Raw genomic sequence first — 23,473 nt, forward strand, 5'->3', positions numbered from 1 at the left:
TCCACATAATAAATAACTTTTAAGAGTCCTCGTCAGTGTCTTGGTTAATAGCTGTCCTGGCTGACAGAGCCAATCAAGTCTGTTTAAAACAGAGAGCCAGAAACATCACCTTTCACTCCATGTACAGTTTAGATGTTCACACCATGAAACATAAGCTCACTAGTAGAAGACCTTGTTAGATGTTACTGTGTCAGATTACAATCAGAATAAATCAACAGCCAGCTCTACAACAAGTGAAGGACCATCGGACGAGTGTTTGGAAAAGATCACCTTTCAAAGATCTCTAGATTTCAGGTTTTCTGTTTCACTTAGCGGTATATCATGTTTCATTATTAGCTAGCAATACAAACACAAATCTAATAAGTGTTGCTTTTGTTTATCTCCCATAGTGTCCCCATGTGGTGATGTGTCACTAGGAAGGAAAGGAACACAGTGTTCATAAGGATCTGGGATGTTTCTGATATGAAGATCCACAGACAGAGTCTTCAACTGAGAATCAATTTAAATTATTTGCAATTGGAAAAATGCTAATAGTCATATTTTAAAAACCACCCTCCCTTTCTCTTCCATCACCCCAATGCTTTATCCCTCAACACTTCATCCCCATAACCATTCATCCTTTCATCCCTTCACGTTTCATTCCTTAATGTGTCCTTTTCCTTCACTCCTCTATTCATACACCTACAGTTTCTCTTTCTGTCTCCCCTCATCTATTTCAAATGATATGTACTTTCTGGGCGCTTCTTTATTCAGACCAGACAGAAAAACGCTTGGGACTAAATTCCCATACACTGAGAGACCAAGCACTCTCCTGGCTGGCTCTCCATTTAATGTCGGAGATGTTTAAAGCCATGTTTGGTCCATAATATGAACACGGACCTCCTCACCAACATGCCTATCTTTACCGTCTTCAAAAAAGTGCACTGGAAACGGAGTTCAGAGTTTGATGCTTAGAGGTCTGGATGTGTTGAAGGTCCTGCCACTCCTTTTAATCTACTAAATATGGGCAGTACTCCTGTAACCTGACCTCAGGTGCAGTCAAGTTGGAGTCATATGTGTCTCATTGGTAGTGAAAGCAATTATAGAACCCTGAAGGCAGGAGACTGAAAAGAGTCAAGGGAAGCTTATAAAAGTTAACAGCATTTAATTACACAAAAGATGTGGTGGCGTACAAATGAAATTGCAAAAGGAGGCGCTCTCCTCATGTGACCTGTCAGTCCAGGTCAGGGGGAAGAAGAGATTGATTATTGGCTTGCCCTTCCTGTTGTCATCTGAGGTCTTCTCCTATTGGCCGGCGTCGTGGGGGGCGGGTCCAATGCAATTCCTGCCTTTTTCTGTTGCTAAATTACATCATTCTGGTGTATGTGGTTATTTAAATATTCCCTGATAAACGTTATTCAGCGTCAATTAATGAGTGCTAATCCCAGTATGTTTAGTGTACAACATCACATGTAATTTCACCTTCGATTCACGGTTTGAAAACGTAGCATTTCGCCACATGCTAATCCTAACCTGAAATGAAGAATTTTCAGAATAAAAGTGTTACATTAATAGTTAGTGTGAACTTCCAGTTTTTTCAGAATAAAACTGATTTAAATTAAATAGTGTATTTAATTCAAATTACGCCATATCCACATTGATTTGAACACTATACAGATATTTGATTTGTGCACTGCGACCTGTTTAGCTTAATGATGTTTATTTATTTTCCCTTTTTCCTTTATGAGTATTTTCTGTTAGTTATAATAGATTTGTTTTGAAAGAGTAGTTTTATTATTGATCCAGTAGTAGGTGTTAAGGCAACGTCCGGATGCCAATCGTTCTTAAAACCAAAAATAAGAAATCCTTCCCGCTTTTATTTTGACGTCCTGCACCGGAAGTGAAGTTCCCAGCTCTTTCTAACCTGGATCGAGGTGGCGTCTCGTCGCTACGGTTCTCTCTCTCTGTGTTCCTGAGAAAGTGTGTGTGAGCTCCAGTTCTACTGATCTATTATCTCTGTGTTTGGATAAACCTCTGAATGGACTCTGTGCTCTTTTTTCTGGAGCGTTTACCTCGGACTATAGGAGCTAGCTTAGCATGCTAGCTGGAAACACGTTAGCAACGCTAGTCAGATTGAGAGTTTGACTTGGAGAGAAACGGTGTGTTTAACGGAGTCTGCAGGAAAAGGTGATCTAGGAAACATGAGTAAAGTCCACATGCTGCTGTCGTTGAAGAAGCAGCGACTCACTGCTGCTGCTGAAGAGATATTTGCTCTGTTTGATAAAACGATAGCAGAGCTCGAGGAGGAGCTGTCTCTTTCCAAAGAGGAAAACAAGAGACTCCAGAAACTTCTGGACGCTGTTTTACAGCCTCAGCTTCGGATACACAGAGCAGGTCTGTTCCCTTTACCCTTAATTAACACTTTACACTCTTCAGTAACACTTTATTATCACATTAATAACACTTAAGTTTAGACCCTTTATCAGCACTTGCTGCAGGTAAGTAAAAGTACAAACACCACACTGTGAAAATCTTCAATTACAAGTTAAAGCATTTCATATATTTAAGTTTATCTTATTTAAGTAAAAGTATGTAAGTGTTATTAGACACATGTACTTTATTATAATAATTCAAATGTATTACGGAAGAGCAAACCTACCAAAATAAATATATTTATAAAAATTAGGGCTGTCAAACGATTAAAATGTTTAATCGGATTATTCACATCTTAACAATTAATTAATCATGATTAATCACCATTCGAACTATGTCCAACATATGCCATTTCTTTATTTATATTGTTGTGGGAATGGAAAGATAAATGAAAGAAGGCGGATATATCCATTTAACATACAGTAGGCTATGTATGTATGTTTATTATAACATTGTTCTGTGTGTCAAAATGAAAGACAGCCCACACACCTATCAATCATCAAACCGTGGGGTGTTATTTCATTACATGTTGATTTCTATCAACACGTAATGTTGTATCGATGTATATAGAGATGAACTACCGCAAAAGTATTCTCCGTTGACTTCCTGCAACAACACCACGCTGTTATCGTGATTCTGATTGGCCAGAAGACATTATCAAATATGTTCTATTGAGAAGACGATCACTACGTGACAACATTTTTCAAAATCGTTTCTGGTCTTCGGTATTTCCAGACAAGTGGCTACTGAAATCAATCTTACTAACTGCTGTCTGTGCAATTTACTCCGTGCAAGTTGGCGGACTTTATTTTGCTTACTTTAACATCATTTTTCATGGTGGGGCTTAGCCATTTATTGGTATGGCTGTAGCCTACCCCAGCCATACTCTGGCACTGCCACTGGTGGGACGTATGGGACGGGCCATTCTGCACATGCGTTAAATGCGTTAAATATTTTAATGCAATTAATTCAAAAAAGTAATTACCGCCGTTAACGCGATAATTTTGACAATATTAATAAAAATACATGGATTGAATAATATGCCATTTAATGTACTGATTTAAAGAGCCTGTGATACGAGTTTCCCCCATCATCCAAACCCATCAGTTTGAGTAAATATTGTCCCCTTGAAAACCGTTACTGAACTGATTTTGGATATTTGTACTTTGATAACCATTAATCTGCCCTTCAATGTTGACCATTTTCTGGATCTTCTCGGGGATTCTTCAAGTCCCGCCAACAAATGTGTGAGTCTTTGCGGGCACAGCACTCCAGCTGCACCGTTCAGAATCCCAGCATCTGCATGTATTTTTTTTTCTCTTTTTTTTTTTTTTAATATGTTTTTTTTTTTTTACAGAACCTACAACAGCACATGTAACAACAAACAACTAAACACAACGTAACGGGGGGGGGAATGCAAGGATGACTTCCTAAGACAGCTGATTGCGACATACATAGGATATTTCATACACAATACATTATACATTACACAGGAGATGCCATATTGACAGGGTCAGCTAGGAGGGCTGTGGACAGTGAACCGCAATCCTCCTGTCTCCCCTCAAAGTCCCCCAGCAGAGAAGCTGCACGCTCCATGTTCAGTAGGTCCAGATACTCCCTCAGCCATGAGTCCCTAGTAAAGCAGGCTGGTTTGCGTTCCTTCCAATTTAGTAGGATGAGTCTTTTTGTGGCTAAACAGCCCAATGTCCAGAGCCGATCGGCAGTCCTTGCAACATTGCCATCTGGCTTGAGACCCAGTAGACATGCAATGGGACATGTAGGGAAATACATTTTTAAAGATTCAGACATTAAGGATAATACTTCTGACCAAAGTTTTTGTACTGCTGGGCATTCCCAAAGTGGGTGCAACAGTGTACCTCGCTTACCACATTCGTGCCAGCATAAGTCTCTGTGTTTATTGTCCATCTTGGATTTTGTAACGGGGGTGATGTAAGCTCTATTGAGAATTTTGAACTGTATGATCCTGAATCTTACACATTTAGAAGAGAACATAGCTGACCTCCAAATGGAGTTCCATTGCAAAGCAGACAGAGAGATATTCAAGGCATGCTCCCAGGACAGTTGGACAGGAGAATAGGTATTCGGGGCAGCCCTAGATAATAATTTATAAATGTTAGAGACCACACCGGATGATATGATTGCTTTCTTGAGGCGCTGGTCCTCTTCCATACATGAAGCAGGCATGGCTCCCTCCTTACATTTTGTACTAATAATAGATGCTAGTTGTGCATATGATAGAAAAGATGAGTCTCCAGCTGCACCGTTCAGAATCCCAGCATCTGCATATAAACGCACGATGGCGCACACAGCAGACAGCGATGACAGTTTAATTTTGAACGTGTCTGAGAGCTCATATGAGGCTGAAGGATCGGTTTATGTTGTATCTGTTAGAAGTTTAGGAATTAGGTGCGTCAATATGGGCGATAATACGGTCATGTAGCCAGTGGTGGACTGGGCCTAAAAATCATCCCGGGACTCTCGACCGGCCCACTTCGGTACCGCTAGTAAATTGTCAACGGGGGAATGGAGGATATGCTAGTGACTTATCCAACCGGCCCACTTCGGTACCGGCCCATCGGGATTCGTCCCGATGGCCAGTCCGCCACTGCACCCAGCCCAGCCCACGTAAACTGTCAACGGGGGGGGCCTCGCTGCGGGGAAACGGTGGACCTAGTGTCCTGATCGGAGTGGGAATAATAATAATAATAATAATGATCCGTGCATTTTATCCATTAATTTCCCCAACATTGTGGTAAAAAAAAAAACACACGTTTAATCCATGTTGGTGTACTACAACTACAAAAAGCATCGGTTTGTTTTCTCATCAGGAAATGCAGACCGGCTCAAACAAACGATTTTTAAATCATCATCCTCACGATCATTTAATGTATCATATGTTCGCCGAATTGACATGAAAGCACTAATAAATGTAGTTTCATCCACTTGAGTTTACAACTACAAAAATAATCGATTTGTTTTTATATCACATCCGACGGGAGGAAATTCAGCAGCTCTCACTACCGATTTTTAATCCTAATTTAATCATCATCTTCACCACGATCATTTATGTTTATGTTCGCCGAATTGACATGAAAGCACTGACAAATATGAATATACTGTAGTCAACTTCATTAAAACGTTATTAACGTGCCTAAACTCAGTAATTCACCATTTCTACGCATGACAACACACTTTGTCCGTGTTTGGCTCTCTCGCCGCACAGTGAAGCGTTCCCGCATTGACGTCACTTCCGGCTTCCCCCAAAACTTAAAAATGAGTCGAAGGAATTTCCCTGCGATGTTCGAAATTATTGATATTTATCGGAACGGTATCGCACCTTATTTTTTAAACTGACGGTTCGAGATTACTAGTAGCCCAATATTTCATTGCACAACAGTTGTTGGGAGGCTGTCACAGGCTCACTTGTAGTGGCTATTTGTCAACAACAATAACACTTAAGAAGGCTACTGAGGCACCAGGTATAGTGGATCTTACGCAGATCATGAGTTGGAAATGAGTCCATTGTCCAGACAAGGCATCAACGTTTTCGTGGTATTTATTAGATTCACCTTGCGGGAACAATACAGCAAAAGGTGTTGAAATGTTTGCTGAACTCAGCCCTGATACTGGTAAAAAACCATAGACCTTCCCGGTGCCCACTGACTGCTGCTGTGCCCTGATTGACTTAAATAAACCCAGCTGTGTGCGAAAATTGACCCATCACCTTCAAAATAAAAGCATTTTAGCTGGAACACAACTTAACTTAAATAATATGGCTAGCTATTAATTAATTCTACAAAACTAAAAATAATCGGTGGCAAAGGTGCCCTGTTTCACTGACAGTGGGGGGTTTGTTGCAGCTGGTACATTTTGAGTCCTCAATATTTCCAAACAGTGCGTCAGAGGCAATTCTAACTTGTTTTTCAACAAAGTTCACAAGGTCAATGAATAGTGCTCTACAACCACGTCTCTCCTGCAAATCACATGCATGGCTCCTCCACTTCTCCCTCACCTTATAAGGAAGCTTCATAATGATGTTTCTGAGGTTTGATGGCATGTCCAACTCATTCATGTGCATGATTCGCTGTGTTAAATTTGACCATTCCCGTAAGAACAGAGAAAAGGATTTCAGTGATTTGACATCTTCTGCTTTAACCAGAGGCCAGTTATCAATTTTGTCCATATAAGCAGAAGCAATTTTGTATTCATTTCCAAAATGTTCAGCAAGCAGGGATTTGGCTCTTTGGTATCCTTGAACAGAGGGTAGTGTTAGAAATTTGTAGGGACAACTGGTCCGCATTCCAAATCTCCGCGCGTCCCTAACATACCCTAGGGACCAGAGGGTACAATGGTTGGACATTTACTACCGGCCGCGGTATGCCTAGTGTACAGGGTCCATATAACCGACTTAATGCATAGCGGGAAGTCGGTTATATAGACATCAACAGAATAAGTGTTTAACGGTGATTTAAACTAGTTTATGCGGGGAAAAGAGTGCTCAAAATCGGATTCAACAGGCCATCCACACCGACTCCCATTAAAAGTGATTGAAATGTACAGGAATCTGTCCATTTCAATCACATTTGATGACCCGTCCAGGGTGACTTTCTTCCCCAGGAATTAGTGTCTGAAAGCTGGCTAACATTACTTTAAATACAGTGTGCACATGGCTTTATTACCCATGAAATAGTGTGTGAAAGCTGGGTGACTTTGATGTGAATTTAGGGAGGGAGAGCAGCAGCAGCAGCCGCCGCAGCAGCAGCAGCAGCAGGCTGTGACCCTGGCGGAAATACATTGATTGTTTTAGCCAGGAATAAGTGTTTAGAAGGCGGGTAAAGTGTTCCTGCAGCTCCTCCATGACGGTAATAATGATTAGATATAATTGCCAGGGCAGAAAGCTCTTTTTAAAAGTGAAAAAACGATTTGAAACCGTTTGAAATGACTGGCGGGTGCTGATGGAAAGCAGGCGGAAATAAATGGATTGTTTACCCAGGAAAAGGTGTTTAAAAGGCGGGTAAAGTGTCCCTGCAGCTCCTCCATGACGGTAATAATGATTAGAAATCATTTACAGGGCAGAAAGCTCTTTTTAAAAGTGAAAAAACGATTTGAAACCGTTTGAAATGACTGGCGGGTGCTGATGGAAAGCAGGCGGAAATACATGGATTGTTTACCCAGGAAAAGGTGTTTAAAAGGCGGGTAAAGTGTCCCTGCAGCTCCTCCATGACGGTAATAATGATTAGAAATCATTTACAGGGCAGAAAGCTCTTTTTAAAAGTGAAAAAACGATTTGAAACCGTTTGAAATGACTGGCGGGTGCTGATGGAAAGCAGGCGGAAATACATGGATTGTTTACCCAGGAAAAGGTGTTTAAAAGGCGGGTAAAGTGTCCCTGCAGCTCCTCCATGACGGTAATAATGATTAGAAATCATTTACAGGGCAGAAAGCTCTTTTTAAAAGTGAAAAAAACGATTTGAAACCGTTTGAAATGACTGGCGGGTGCTGATGGAAAGCAGGCGGAAATACATGGATTGTTTACCCAGGAAAAGGTGTTTAAAAGGCGGGTAAAGTGTTCCTGCAGCCCTTTAAATACAGTGTGCACATGGCTTTATTACCCATGAAATAGTGTGTGAAAGATGGGTAAATTTGCTGTGAATTTAAGGGAGATATGGCCCTTTCAAACAGGGAGATGACTGGCGGGTGCTGATGGAAAGCAGGCGGAAATACATGGATTGTTTACCCAGGAAAAGGTGTTTAAAAGGCGGGTAAAGTGTTCCTGCAGCCCTTTAAATACAGTGTGCACATGGCTTTATTACCCATGAAATAGTGTGTGAAAGATGGGTAAATTTGCTGTGAATTTAAGGGAGATATGGCCCTTTCAAACAGGGAGATGACTGGCGGGTGCTGATGGAAAGCAGGCGGAAATACATGGATTGTTTACCCAGGAAAAGGTGTTTAAAAGGCGGGTAAAGTGTTCCTGCAGCCCTTTAAATACAGTGTGCACATGGCTTTATTACCCATGAAATAGTGTGTGAAAGATGGGTAAATTTGCTGTGAATTTAAGGGAGATATGGCCCTTTCAAACAGGGAGATGACTGGCGGGTGCTGATGGAAAGCAGGCGGAAATACATGGATTGTTTACCCAGGAAAAGGTGTTTAAAAGGCGGGTAAAGTGTTCCTGCAGCCCTTTAAATACAGTGTGCACATGGCTTTATTACCCATGAAATAGTGTGTGAAAGATGGGTAAATTTGCTGTGAATTTAAGGGAGATATGGCCCTTTCAAACAGGGAGATGTACAGGCCTTTATTACCCACGAATTAGTGTCTGAAAGCTGGCTAACATTACTTTAAATGCATGGTGCACATGGCTCTGTTACCCATGAATTAGTGTGTGAAAGATGGGTGAGTTTGATGTGAATTTAAGGGAGATATGGCCATTTCATCCACACCTCACGACTCCCATTAAAAGTGATTGAAATGTACAGGAATCTGTCCATTTCAATCACATTTGATGACCCGTCCAGGGTGACTTTCTTCCCCACGAATTAGTGTCTGAAAGCTGGCTAACATTACTTTAAATGCATGGTGCACATGGCTCTGTTACCCATGAAATAGTGTGTGAAAGCTGGGTGAGTTTGATGTGAATTTAAGGAAGATATGGCCATTTCATCCACACCTCACGACTCCCATTCAAAGTGATTGAAATGTACAGCACTCTGTACATTTCAATCACATTTCCCGACCCGACCAGGGTGACTTTCTTCCCCACGAATTAGTGTCTGAAAGCTGGCTAACATTACTTTAAATGCATGGTGCACATGGCTCTGTTACCCATGAATTAGTGTGTGAAAGATGGGTGAGTTTGATGTGAATTTAAGGGAGATATGGCCATTTCATCCACACCTCACCACTCCCATTCAAAGTGATTGAAATGTACAGCACTCTGTACATTTCAATCACATTTCACGACCTGTGTAGACTGGCTTTCTTACCCATTAGGTACACCGACAAAGCCACCTCTTCGGGGCCGCTCCAAGACCCCCAAAACAAGGACGCAGCAGCCCCAGCATCTCTCCCTGACATGAGCAAACAGGTTATTTCAAACTTCCATGACATACCCCGGGGAAAAGCACCTCTCTGTGGCCGCTCCAAGACCCCCAAAACACGGACTAAGGAGCTCCAGGATCCCTCCCTGCCTTGAGAAAACAGGCTAGTTCACACTTACATTACGTACACCGACAAAGCCACCTCTTCGGGGCCGCTCCAAGACCCCCAAAACACGGACGCAGCAGCCCCAGCATCTCTCCCTGACATGAGCAAACAGGTTATTTCAGACTTCCATGACATACCCCGGGGAAAAGCACCTCTCTGTGGCCGCTCCAAGACCCCCAAAACACGGACTAAGGAGCTCCAGGATCCCTCCCATGTACCTCCAGAACCTCGAGCACCTTGGGTCCCCGGGCCCCCGAACTTAAGCACTCCCCCACGGACTAAACCAAGATGATCACACCCTCAAGAATCTCGTGCCCCTGGGAATCTTAAAGGGGGGTCTACTTTGCGGTGCTTTACCGTCCGCCCATCAGCACCCATAGTCGGCCTTCCTCACAGCAGCAGCACCCAACCTCCATGGAGGATGTTTCTCGTGCCCCTGGCTACACTTAAAGGGGGTCTACTTTGCGGTGCTTTACCGTCCGCCCATCAGCACCCATAGTCGGCCTTCCTCACAGCAGCAGCACCCAACCTCCATGGAGGATTTTGCTCGTGCCCCTGGCTACACTTAAAGGGGGTCTACTTTGCGGTGCTTTGCCGTCCGCCCATCGGCACCCATAGTCGGCCTTCCTCACAGCAGCAGCACCCAACCTCCATGGAGGATTTTGCTCGTGCCCCTGGCTACACTTAAAGGGGGTCTACTTTGCGGTGCTTTGCCGTCCACCCATCGGCACCCATAGTCGGCCTTCCTCACAGCAGCAGCACCCAACCTCCATGGAGGATTTTGCTCGTGCCCCTGGCTACACTTAAAGGGGGTCTACTTTGCGGTGCTTTGCCGTCCACCCATCGGCACCCATAGTCGGCCTTCCTCACAGCAGCAGCACCCAACCTCCATGGAGGATTTTGCTCGTGCCCCTGGCTACACTTAAAGGGGGTCTACTTTGCGGTGCTTTACCGTCCGCCCATCAGCACCCATAGTCGGCCTTCCTCACAGCAGCAGCACCCAACCTCCATGGAGGATTTTGCTCGTGCCCCTGGCTACACTTAAAGGGGGTCTACTTTGCGGTGCTTTGCCGTCCGCCCATCGGCACCCATAGTCGGCCTTCCTCACAGCAGCAGCACCCAACCTCCATGGAGGATTTTGCTCGTGCCCCTGGCTACACTTAAAGGGGGTCTACTTTGCGGTGCTTTACCGTCCGCCCATCAGCACCCATAGTCGGCCTTCCTCACAGCAGCAGCACCCAACCTCCATGGAGGATTTTGCTCGTGCCCCTGGCTACACTTAAAGGGGGTCTACTTTGCGGTGCTTTACCGTCCGCCCATCAGCACCCATAGTCGGCCTTCCTCACAGCAGCAGCACCCAACCTCCATGGAGGATTTTGCTCGTGCCCCTGGCTACACTTAAAGGGGGTCTACTTTGCGGTGCTTTGCCGTCCGCCCATCGGCACCCATAGTCGGCCTTCCTCACAGCAGCAGCACCCAACCTCCATGGAGGATGTTTCTCGTGCCCCTGGCTACACTTAAAGGGGGTCTACTTTGCGGTGCTTTGCCGTCCGCCCATCGGCACCCATAGTCGGCCTTCTTCACAGCAGCAGCACCCAACCTCCATGGAGGATTTTGCTCGTGCCCCTGGCTACACTTAAAGGGGGTCTACTTTGCGGTGCTTTGCCGTCCGCCCATCGGCACCCATAGTCGGCCTTCTTCACAGCACCACCTGCCCTGCTGGAGGTTCACACTTTAACTTTTTTTACCCTCTTCTACCTTACAAATCATCCCACACTTGAGCACTCCTCACTCGGACTAAACACCTACATGCTACCACCAGAACCAGAATATCGTGCCCCTGGGGATCTTAAAAGAAGAAAACCCATAGTGGGATTAAAAACAGAACACTTAGTAATTTTAACAAACTTTATTTACAGTAATATTGACAGTAATAAATAAATTCAAACAGGATATAACGTATTTACAAGGGGACTGATTACAACAACACACTGCATATTTACAAGTTGATCACTGGCAACAGTGGGTGAAGTTGGGGCAGAGTATGGCACCCTCTCTTCACCCATGTCTGAGGGGTTGTGTTCGGCCAGTGACTGGTCCCTCTTCGGGACATGTCTTGGTAGGGAGTCTTGGTAGGGAGCCGGGCTGTGCTCCTCTCCAGAGTTGTCACTGTCGATGTCAATACCCGCAAAAGTGTCTTCATTTCCCGCTGCTGCTGTCGATGCCGCCGCCGCTGCTTGAAGTGACTGTGTGAAGAGCAACCGAATGTCCGCAGCCTCCTTCAAAGAAGGATTATTCGCGTAAAATTTGTCCGCAGTTGCAGTGTTGTGACACATGAAATCACTCACTCTTTGGCGGTTGCCTTTGTCTTGAAACCTCTTCGCATTATCGGCGTGGACTGTGCGGAGGTCGGTGAAGTTAATGGGACTGCGGAGCCCCACATCAGCCCATGCCAACCTCAGGGAGTAGGCAAGCTTCCTGAACGGGTTCTTCCCCTCTGTGTACAGAAAGTAACGGCTCTGGGTGCAGGTCAGCGTACCCTTAATTTCCAGCCACCTCTTCATCCATCCAAATTCTTCTACGGTGAGGTACAGCTGCGCCTCCCCGAACGCGTTGGCCGTCTTGTGGTTACTTACCTGTTATGACAGAGATAGAGAGTGTCAATACAATGTCAATCATGCATATAACTGCCAGAATAAATACATTGATTAATAGCACTCACATGAACCAGGTAGCCGAAGGCAGTGCCAGTTGTATCCGCCTTTCGGACCTCGGCGTTGGTCATGTTGGAGTAGACCCCCGGACGGTGGCCATAAATGCAGCTCCAATGAAGAGTCATATACCCATAGAGCAGTGTCCGGGTCGCGGTAGTCGGATTGCTGGCCATCACATCCAGGAGCTGAGGGATGCGAGTGGTGGTCGAAGTCAAGCATGTCATTAGGTCGTTGTGGCTCGGCAGACCTTCCATCTTGTCACGCTTCACTTGCATCTGGTGGATAAGTACTTTTCTCTTCAGGGACTTCAGGATGGCAACTACTTCCCGTTTGATTAAAATCATGTCCGTTTGGCTGAGCCTGCTCCCCTTGCACGGTGTGTCGGCCATGTACTTGAGAAAGTGTGATATATTCTTGATGTAGAAGTCGGAGGTCGTGACCTGAAGGCTTGACTTCATCAGGCTCCGGGACCACCCGCGTATCCTCTTGAGATCCCTCAAAAAGAGCCAGTCAGACAGGCGATTGAAACCGTGTGCCATGAAACTGAGGAACGACTTCACTCTGCTTAGTTTGGAGACTGTGTTTTCCTGGAGCCTCACTGGTGGGTCGATACCTGCATAATGCTCCCGGTATCCTTGCAGATACTCCTCTGTGAAATATAAACAGTACTTTAATGACAACACATGATGTGTTACAGAAACTGCATATGTCACATAGCCAAAACACTTACCCATGATCCGTGGGAATGTTATGTCCCGCATTATATTTCCCCGGCCCCTGCCCCGGAACCAGGGGGAATTTATGGGAGGGGAGGTTGACGAGGCCTCGGTATGGATGGATGCAGGCTCTGAGGAGCTGGGTGAATGGGTGTGAGAGCCAGTGGGGGACTTGCTGCAGGCGGGAATGGGAGACGTGCTGCAGGCAGGAATGGGAGACTTGCTGCAGGAGGGACCTTTCGACTTTCGACTTCATCTGCTGGCGGGTTGCCGGGATAACAGTATCCTCCGGGGAGGCATTGAACCCCTCTCAACTGCCCCCCGGAGGAGGCAGGGGAGTCAGGTACCCAGAGGGTGGACGGCCAGGGCGAGGCCGCCACACCGCGCTGGAGTCAGGGTACCGGTGAGGCGCAGGACGGAGCACCCGGCAGTAGCCTCCAGCAGACCCCCGCGCGGTTCCCTCATCCCTCAGAAGAGGTGGAGAGGCGGAGGGGTGGGTCTTTTCATCTGCTGGCGGGTTGCCGGGATAACAGTATCCTCCGGGGAGGCATTGAACCCTTCTCAACTGCCCCCCGGAGGAGGCAGGGGAGTCAGGTACCCAGAGGGTGGACGGCCAGGGCGAGGCCGCCACAACCAGAGAACCAGAAAAAAGGGGTGAAATGGGAAAAAAGTACCCCAAAATAGTGTTCCATAAGGCGGGTAGAGTCCCCTGACAACTCCCCATACCTTTCTCCAGGGTGGGAACAAGTTTAAGTCAACTTTTGGAAGAACCAGAGAAAAGGGTGAAAATGGATAAATTGTATCCGAAAATAGTGTTCCAAAAGGCAGGTAGAGTCCCCTGACAACTCCCCATACCTTTATCCAGGGTGGGAAAAAGTTAAAGTCAACTTTTGGAAGAACCAGAGAAAAGGGTGAAAATGGATAAATTGTATCCGAAAATAGTGTTCCAAAAGGCAGGTAGAGTCCCCTGACAACTCCCCCTACCTTTCTCCAGAGTCGGAAAAAGTATAAGTTAACTTTTTGGAAGAACCATAAAAAGGGGTGAAAATGGATAAAATGTATCCCAAAATAGTGCCTCTTGAGGCGGGTAGAGTCCCCTGACAACTCCCCTTGCATTCCTCCAGACACCAGTTTGAAAACTTAAAGTTTTGTGAGAACCATGATTGGGGGTCCTCCAGGCAACAATTTCATCCGATCCAAAGTGCTCATGAGGCGGATACATTCCTCCATGATTTCCCCATCATGTGAAAATAGCTCGTTTTTTTCTAAGTGCTCTCAAAAACCGGGTTTCCGATTTCGTGCAGATGGTAGCTTGGAAAAGATGAATGAAAATTTTGGACGGAGGAGGGGAGCTCTCGTTTCCCCTCTCCGTTGTAAATTGCAACGGGGGAGTGCAAAAGTCTCCGGGGCTTCGTTCCGAAGCGCCGAAGACTTGACCCCCTCCCCCGTTGGCACTTAGCCGTTTTTCAAGAATTTTCAAAAACTTCATTTTTGATTATTTTAACATATAATTGACCGTTTTCTTTACTTTTTTTTGCTTTCCACGGGTGGAGGCACATGGCAGGCCGCATATGAGCTTCCAAATTCGGCCTGGAACGTCCGGGAATTATGGGTTAAGCTCCATATACTGACGACTCCCATTAAAAGTGATTGAAATGTACAGGAATCTGTCCATTTCAATCACATTTGACGACGCATGCAGGGTGACCCTGGCTACACTTAAAGGGGGTATACTTTGCGGTGCTTTACCGTCCGCCCATCAGCACCCATAGTCGGCCTTATTCACAGCAGCAACACCCAACCTCCATGGAGGATGTTTCTCGTGCCCCTGGCTACACTTAAAGGGGGTATACTTTGCGGTGCTTTACCGTCCGCCCATCAGCACCCATAGTCGGCCTTATTCACAGCAGCAACACCCAACCTCCAGTGGAGGATGTTTCTCGTGCCCCTGGCTACACTTAAAGGGGGTATACTTTGCGGTGCTTTACCGTCCGCCCATCAGCACCCATAGTCGGCCTTATTCACAGCAGCAACACCCAACCTCCAGTGGAGGATGTTATCATGCCCCTGGCAACACTGGTAAACACTGGTAACATATGTCTAGCCGCTGACAGGAACTTGACATCGGAACTTGACATCGCATTTCCATTGAGCGGACTCCCGTACATGGGAAGGGCAAGTCCCACGGTACCTCCGTTCATAAGGCTGACATTTGCCTTACACTTAAAGGGGGTCTACTTTGCGGTGCTTTACCGTCCGCCCATCGGCACCCATAGTCGGCCTTATTCACAGCAGCAACACCCAACCTCCAGTGGAGGATGTTATCATGCCCCTGGCAACACTGGTAAACACTGGTAACATATGTCTAGCCGCTGACAGGAACTTGACATCGGAACTTGACATCGCATTTCCATTGAGCGGACTCCCGTACATGGGAAGGGCAAGTCCCACGGTACCTCCGTTCATAAGGCTGACATTTGCCTTACAAGCTGGTTATCATACAGGAAGGAATCCAGAACATACAAGTATCCGTTAAGAACAATAATCTATTTTAATGGTAATATAACAATGCAATACAATCAATACATTACCATACAAAACCATATCATATCATATGCGTAATGTCAGGATTAGGCCTACTCCTGGCCCTTGTTCACGGGCCGCCACAACCTTCCGGTCCGGCGGCGCCAGAAGAGAGAGGCAGAACAAAAAGCTGAATAGGCTTTCATACCAATAGATACAGGAAGGGGTGGAGTTTACTCAACCTCCACACACACACACACCCCTCCCACATTCCAGAGACCTCAGATGTGTCTTAAAGGATATTTCTTTGCTTCCAAAGATAACACAAATATTTCACCTCTCATATCTCCAACTTCTGGTTACACAAAATACAAAGTAATTAAACCCACACATATACTATTCAAGATATGTAGACTTCCCTGAAAACATGACATGCTAGCGATCCTCCCCCACCTAGCACCATGTCCTGCATAACACCTCCCCCGCAGAGCAATACAACCCTGTTTACTGCAACTAGCCCTTTGTTCATAGCCATTTTAGTCCTCACATTTATGAAAGAATAAAACAGAGAAATCAATATAAAACACAAACACAAGTATTGTTTGAACAGTATTCACTTAACTGCTACTATTGATAATTACCAGAGAAACTCAAAGGACCTCTTTTAATATCTGGAAATTGCAACAAGACTTTCTGCCATTTCAAATGTAACACACTTCTTAAATATCAGATGCTGCAGTAGGTGCTGACAACTTTTCACCAGGTCTCTTGGCTGCCCCCTGGTGAACTGCTCCAAGAAATGTAAACAATCACTTGCATTATCAGTTTTAACCTCAACACAATTTTCAAAGGATCTGATATTCGCAATGTCATTTTGGGTGTCATTATTTTATGTGATATTCACCCTTAATAACGAGTCAGGAGGAAGCCAGTCTCGATTGAGGCCGATTGAGGCCCATCAAGCTTTGATCTGAGGCCACTCCCCCCACTTCCCCCACAGTAACTGTATTTAAATCTCATCCTAATCACGGACCTGCCAGTGTGCAACTTGATTTTGACAAGAAAGCAACTGGACACTTCTAGAATTGTGTGTGTAACATTCTGTTTTTAGACTTCTCTGTTTCAGTGTGTGTACTCTGTATCAACGCTCTGTAGTTGATCTGACTGTCTTTAGACAACTCTCCTGCTATCTCCATCAGAACAACCTTCTGGATCCGCACCAGTCTGGTTTCAAGGCAGGTCACTCCACAGAAACTGCCCTCCTTGCTGTCACTGAGGAACTGCACACTGCTAAAGCAGCCTCCCTCTCCTCTGTCATCATCCTTTTGGACCTGTCTGCTGCATTCGACACGGTGATCCATCAGATCCTCCTTCGCACTCTCCAAGAACTTGGAGTTTCAGGCTCCGCACTTTCCCTCCTCACCTCATACCTCAAAGACCGCACCTACAGGGTTACTTGGAGAGGGTCAGAGTCCGACCCTTGTCAATTAACTACAGGGGTCCCTCAGGGCTCTGTTCTTGGTCCCCTCCTCTTCTCCTTGTACACAAACTTGCTCGGATCAGTCATTAGCCCTCATGGTTTTTCATACCACTGCTACGCTGACGACACCCAATTAATTATGTCCTTTCCCCGCTCAGAGACCCAGGTCGTCACACGCATCTCTGCTTGTCTAGCTGACATCTCTCAGTGGATGTCTGATCATCACCTCAAGCTCATCCTTGACAAGATTGAACTGCTTTTCCTTCCAGGAAAAGATTGTCCCACTCTTGACCTAACAATCAACATTGGCACCTCTGTTGTTTCCCCGACTCAGACTGCAAGGAATCTGGGTTTGATCCTAGATAACAACCTGTCCTTCACTGCAAACATCGCTGCTACAACCCGCTGCTGCAGATACACGCTTTACAGAATCAGGAGGATGCGTCCCCAGCTGACCCAGAAAGCCATGCAGCTTCTGGTCCATGCTCTCGTCATCTCACGCCTAGACTACTGCAACTCCCTCCTGGCTGGTCTACCTGCATGTGCCATCCGACCTCTGCAGCTCATCCAGAATGCAGCTGCTCGCCTGGTCTTCAACCTTCCTAAATTCTCCCACACCACGCCGCTCCTCCGCTCCCTCCACTGGCTTCCGATAATTGCTAGAATCCACTTCAAGACAATGGTACTTGCGTACCATGCTGCGAATGGATTTGGCCCTTCCTACATCCAGGACATGGTTAAACCGTACACCCCAGCACGTGCACTCCGCTCTGCATCAACCAAACGGCTCGCTACACCATCGCTGCGAAAGGGGACCCAAGTTCCCATCAACAAAAACACGTGGGTTTGCTATCCTGGCTCCAAAATGGTGGAATGAGCTCCCCATTGACATCAGGACAGCAGATAGCTTACACACCTTCCGGTGCAGACTGAAAACTCATCTCTTTCGACTCCACTTTGAGCGATAGAACTATTAACAAAGCACTTATATACTAATAAAGGACTGGCTTATCTAAAGCCAGTTGAGTAACACTTGAAATGTGTTTGCTCTATGAAAGCTGATGTACTTATATGTTTCTGTTTTCTTCAAGTTTGTATTTTGTTTGTCGAACGCACTTATTGTAAGTCGCTTTGGATAAAAGCGTCAGCTAAATGTAATGTAATGTAATATTCAAGGAGGATGCTCGTCCTGTCTGTTGAGCATCATGAACCACCTGTGTTGGTGCTTGAGTGTATAGTGGTCTGTGGTCCGTCAGTAACACTGCCATTTGTTTAGGCCTGACAGTTTGTGATGTGTCTTTAAACCTGATGGTCTGTGAGATTTCCTTTGGTCTTACAGTGACAGCCTGGGCATTAGGGTAAAATTCATTATGCATGTTATTTTTGTCATTTCTCTGTGGGACAAATTGATTGGCCTGATGATTGAGTTGCCTTGTACTCTGAGCCTTGTTCCTTTCCAGATAAGAGTTCATTCCATCCCTTTTGGAGCTGCATTTTAAGCTAGTTTCCAGAACATTGATTGTGGCATTAGTTGCAGCTAGCTCGGTCTCCAGAGCAAACTGTTCCTTTTTCTTTTCTTAGTTCCTCTTTTTCTTTTCTTAGTTCCTCCTCCTTTGCTTCCAACTGATGTTTTCTTTTTAAAGCCTTCATGCGCTCCACAATTGCTGCTTCATCAGCCTCTGCTTTTAGCCTTGCAGATGCGGTGGATGACGTTTTAGATACATTAGAGTGTGTTTTGCCTTTCCTTTGGACCTGAAATGTTAGAGGCACTGTCCTCCGGATTGATATCATCAATAACAGCACTTTGTTTAGTTTGAGTCTCAACATCAGTTTCAACATCAACATTGCTAACATCATTGTCATTATTTTCCACTTCATTGTCATTATTTTCAACTTCATTGTCAACATTTTCCTTTGATTCCACATGAGGGTGCCCAGCAGCAGCAGCAAATCTCTTTTTTGTGTCCATATAAACGCCGGGATCCTGAGTCGAGGCTAATCCTGTTGCTGGGGTCGTGTGTCCTGGATCCTCTATCCTGAGCACTGGATTTGAGTCCTGGACTTCGAGTCGTGGCTGAACCTGTCTCTGCGGTCCTGCCTGACTCTCACCATACTACTTCCCTGATGGCTCTCACAGGATTGCTGACATCCTCGTGGATTCAGCTTCTTATTATAGACACATGCATTTCCAAACATTTGGACTACCTATGTTGTAAATGTATCATCTTTTCGATTTACATACGGCATCTATTGCACGTCTGTCCGTCCTGGGAGAGGGATCCCACCTCTGTTGCTCTCCCTGAGGTTTCTCCCATTTTCCCCTTTAAACTGTGGGTTTTCTCTTGAAGTTTTTCCTTGTACGATGTGAGGGTCAAAGGACAGAGGGTGTCGTATTGTCATACTGATATTCTGTACACACTGTGAAGTCCACTGAGACAAATGTAACATTTGTGATATTGGGCTATATAAATAAACATTGATTGATTGATTCCAGGTGAACATACGAAATAATCAAGAAAGATCATAAATTAAACACTGACGGGGAACATGTTACTGCACCATCGTTACTGTTACATAAGAAGGTGCCGTAAAATGTTCTGATGATACTTGCATACTTTTACTTAAATATGGTTTGAATGTAGGATTTTAATTTGTAACAGAGTATTTCAATTCTATAGTGTAGGCGTAGTGTATCTGTGAACGATCTCAAATACAATTCCTTGTTTATTGCAGCTAGTGCTATGCCAGAAGAAAAAACCCTTTTTCATTTTCAAAGGGGCTGGGCTACATAAGTTGAATTGAGACAACACAAATACACATTAAGTGGGACAAAGAAAGATAATGTGAAAATATAAAAACAAAGGCATTCATTATGGCTGAAAAATGTCTCTCATTGTAATGGTAATTAGATTTTTAAATGCTAACACTTAACAGTTTATTCTGAATGTGTGTCTCCTGCAGACGTCCAGGTGGTGGTTAAAGAAGAGGTTCTCCCTGACCAGCAGAAGTGGAGCACCAGTCTGCACCAGGAGGACCCAGAGCCCCCCCCACACATTAAGCAGGAACAGGAGGAACTCAGGGTCAGTGAGGAGGTGGATGAGGCTGATATCACCAAGTCCACTTTCACTCCTGAGCCTGTGAAGAGTGAAGATGATAAAGAGAAACCTCAGTCCTCTCAGCCTCATCAAAGACAAACTGAACACATGGAAACAGAAGCTGATGGAGATGACTGTCGAGGACCAGAACCAGCCAGGAACTCAGATCCAGAGAGCAGTTTACAACCAAAGACTGAGGACGACACTGAAGACTCTTCTGAACCTGACACTGGAGACTCTTTTGAACCTGACGCTGAACACAGTGACAGTGCTGATTGGAAGGAGATCAGAGAACCTGCGTCAGGCTCAAACTCACTGAAAAATAGACATAAATCTATCAGTGATTCACGACCTAGTGCTGAAAATAAACCATTCAGCTGCTCGGTCTGTAAGAAAGCTTTTTCACTGAATGGAAATGTAAAGGAACACATGAGAATCCACACAGGAGAGAAAGCACACAGCTGCTCAGTCGGTAAGAAAGCTTTTTCACATAGTGGACATTTAAAGGAACACATGAGAGTCCACACAGAAGAGAAAGCACACAGCTGCTCAGTTTGTAAGAAAGCTTTTTCACGGAGTGATCATTTAAAGGCACACATGAGAGTTCACACAGGAGAGAAACCACACAGCTGTACAGTCTGTAAGAAAGCTTTTTCACAGAGTGGAAATTTAAAGGAACACATGAGAGTCCACACAGGAGAGAAACCACACAGCTGTACAGTATGTAAGAAAGCTTTTTCACTGAATGGAAATTTAAAAGCACACATGAGACTCCACACAGGAGAGGAAGAATAGAGCTGCAATGTCTGTGACAAAAGATTTAAATGGCATAATTGTTTCAAGACACAAGTGTGTTGGTCGTCAGCTGCTTCTGTAACTGTAAGGGAATACATTTGTCTATTTCGTGTCCTGATGACCTAATGCCGTTACATGTAATACGTTACTCCTTAAACCTGATTTCACCCACCTGCAACTGATTCACTCATAATCACAAATGTTAATTTATTTTACCCCTTGACTCGACAACTTTCTTGTTTAATAATCGTTACATCTCCTCAGGACCAAGTTCCTGTGTCCTGCCTTTCACCTGCTGATCACCCACTGCTCATTTAAGGTGGACTGACCTTTAAAATGGACCAGCTAGTCTTAGTGTCTTAATGCAAACGTTTTGTAAAGTGATGCTAGACCAAAGACGTGCTGTTGGGCTGTGTGCTCTCTGCAGGAAGGTGTCTGTACTCAAAGATAGCCTGCACAAACCCAAGAAAGGCCCAGTAGAAAGACAGGAAGGAGCCAAAAGCGTTTGTATTTTGTATTTTTTTAAATTCAAGCTCTTCTCTTAAGATATTAGAACTTCCTATCTCAACATGTATCCTTTTATTCCAATTAAACCTTACATTTGTGCTGCCAATTATTGAGACTGTTTTACAGCTTTATGTTAAATATTTAGACTGTTTTCTTTACATATAGATGACATAGGATGAACAGCACGATCCACTCTGCTGGATTCTGCCCAAATCGGCTCAACATGCATGCAAACATCTCGCTTTACCCATACTCCTGCAGTTGTATTGTTCTGGATTCATAGTGAAGAGTATTAGATGTTCTGCACTCTTATTGTTATGTATTGAATATAAAGTCAAATACCCATAAAGTCAGAAAAGACAAGAGACTCACTTAAGGAAAAAGGTTCTTAATTTGCACATAAACATGGTTGAATATTTAAAGTTGTTACCAGATGGTGTTGCCCTAATCCGTGTATCTACGGTCCATTTGTTTTTCTTTATTACACAAGTTAGCGGAAGAGCGTCTGAGAGGCCTTTTTGTTTTTTACCTCACTAAATGGACATTGGAGCGAAGGGCGGGGCGAAACTCACAGAAGTGATTTCAAAACAAAAGCCCTCGTTTGCTTGGAACGGTGATAATATTATAAACTAGGGGAAACAAGGTGAATTTAGCGATCACAACAAAAACAGCTAAGACACATATCGAGCCCAGAAAATGAATGTTATCGAGGGCTGTAAATATAATAGGCCTTTGTCTAACACTGACAATATTCAATGAGTGATACAAATATTTGTTACCACAAGTTCTTAATAAAACTAAATGTTGGACTCGGTACTAGTTTGACTGCTACCAGAAATGAAATGAAGTACTTTTACTCTGTGTACTTTGTGAGTAATCCTCTGTCAGAGTCCCCTCCCCTCCGTTGGAGGTCCCGCCGACTACTCTCCTGCCGGGGATCCTGCCAATCCTGTGTCCTGTCCCGTTGGGGGTCCCGCCAACTACTCTTCTGCCGGTGGTCCTGCCAACCCTATGTCCTGTGCCGTTGGAGGTCCCGCCGACTACTCTCCTGCCGGGGGTCCTGCCAACCCTGTGTCCTGTCCCGTTGGGGTCCCGCCGACGACTCTTCTGCCGGGGGTCCTGCCAACCCTATATCCTGTTCCGTTGGAGGACCCGCTGAGAGTCCTGCCAATCCCATGTCTTGTTCCATTGGAGGTCCCGCCGTCTCGCCGGGGGTCCAGCCAACTCCTGGTCCTCTTCCGTGGGGGATCCTGCCGAAGCCTGTCCCACCGGCTCTGGTTTCTGTCCGGCCGACACCGGGTCCTGCCCGGCCTCCGAAGCTGTCCCGTCAGCGCCTTCCTGCCCGGCCTCCGGAGCTGTCCCGTCAGCGCCTTCCTGCCCGGCCTCCGGAGCTGTCTGGCCTTCGCCCTCGAGCCCGGCCCCCTGAGAGCCCGGCCCCCAGAGAGCCGCGGTCTTCTCCTTGGAGCCCGGCCCCCTGAGAGCCGCTGTCTTCGCCATCGAGTCCGGCCCCCTGAGTGCCGCGGTCTTCGCCCTCGAGCCCGGCCCCCTGAGTTTGCCCGCTGTGGCCTTCGCCCCTCCATGGACTTTGCCTTGCCCTCGGGCCATCCGCCCGAGACCCCCTCCATGGTCTCCGTCTTGCCCCCGGGCCGTCCGCCCGAGATCCCTTCCGGGTCCTCCGCTGTGCTCCTGGGTTGTCAGCCCAGACCCGTCCTCCTGACCCCCTCCACCCACCCTGGAGGCCCTAGTTTAGCCTTGAAATAAAGGAGTTTGTTGTCACTTTAATCTGCATTTGGGTCCTGCTTCCTACCCACACCGTAACACTTATATGATTCTGTTTTCTTCAAGTTTGTATTTTGTTGGGCGAATGTACTTATTGTAAGTCGCTTTGGATAAAAGCATCAGCTAAATGTAATGTAATGTATTATACTCTTATAAGATGTATGTAGATAGTATAAGAAATGTGCAGAATATGACAGTTTAATGGTGGAGGTATAGACACAT

At 45.6% G+C, this 23,473-nt stretch overlaps 2 protein-coding genes across 2 annotated transcripts; one reads left to right on the forward strand and one right to left on the reverse strand.

Moving 5' to 3' along the window:
* Positions 1-1,890: 1,890 nt before the first annotated feature.
* Positions 1,891-22,873, forward strand: LOC139434211 (zinc finger protein 32-like). Its single transcript, XM_071203876.1, has 2 exons — positions 1,891-2,373; positions 20,037-22,873. Exons 1-2 carry the CDS (start codon positions 2,181-2,183, stop codon positions 20,963-20,965), a joined length of 1,122 nt encoding a protein of 373 aa, XP_071059977.1. The 5' UTR covers positions 1,891-2,180; the 3' UTR covers positions 20,966-22,873.
* Positions 11,537-13,252, reverse strand: LOC139434206 (uncharacterized). Its single transcript, XM_071203871.1, has 3 exons — positions 13,087-13,252; positions 12,365-13,005; positions 11,537-12,278 (listed from the first exon to the last, which is right to left on the reverse strand). The coding sequence occupies exons 1-3, from the start codon at positions 13,115-13,117 to the stop codon at positions 11,586-11,588; spliced, it is 1,365 nt and encodes a 454-aa protein (XP_071059972.1). The 5' UTR covers positions 13,118-13,252; the 3' UTR covers positions 11,537-11,585.
* Positions 22,874-23,473: the final 600 nt, after the last annotated feature.

Source organism: Pseudochaenichthys georgianus, chromosome 1, assembly GCF_902827115.2.
Source record: "Pseudochaenichthys georgianus chromosome 1, fPseGeo1.2, whole genome shotgun sequence".
NCBI lineage: Eukaryota > Metazoa > Chordata > Actinopteri > Perciformes > Channichthyidae > Pseudochaenichthys > Pseudochaenichthys georgianus.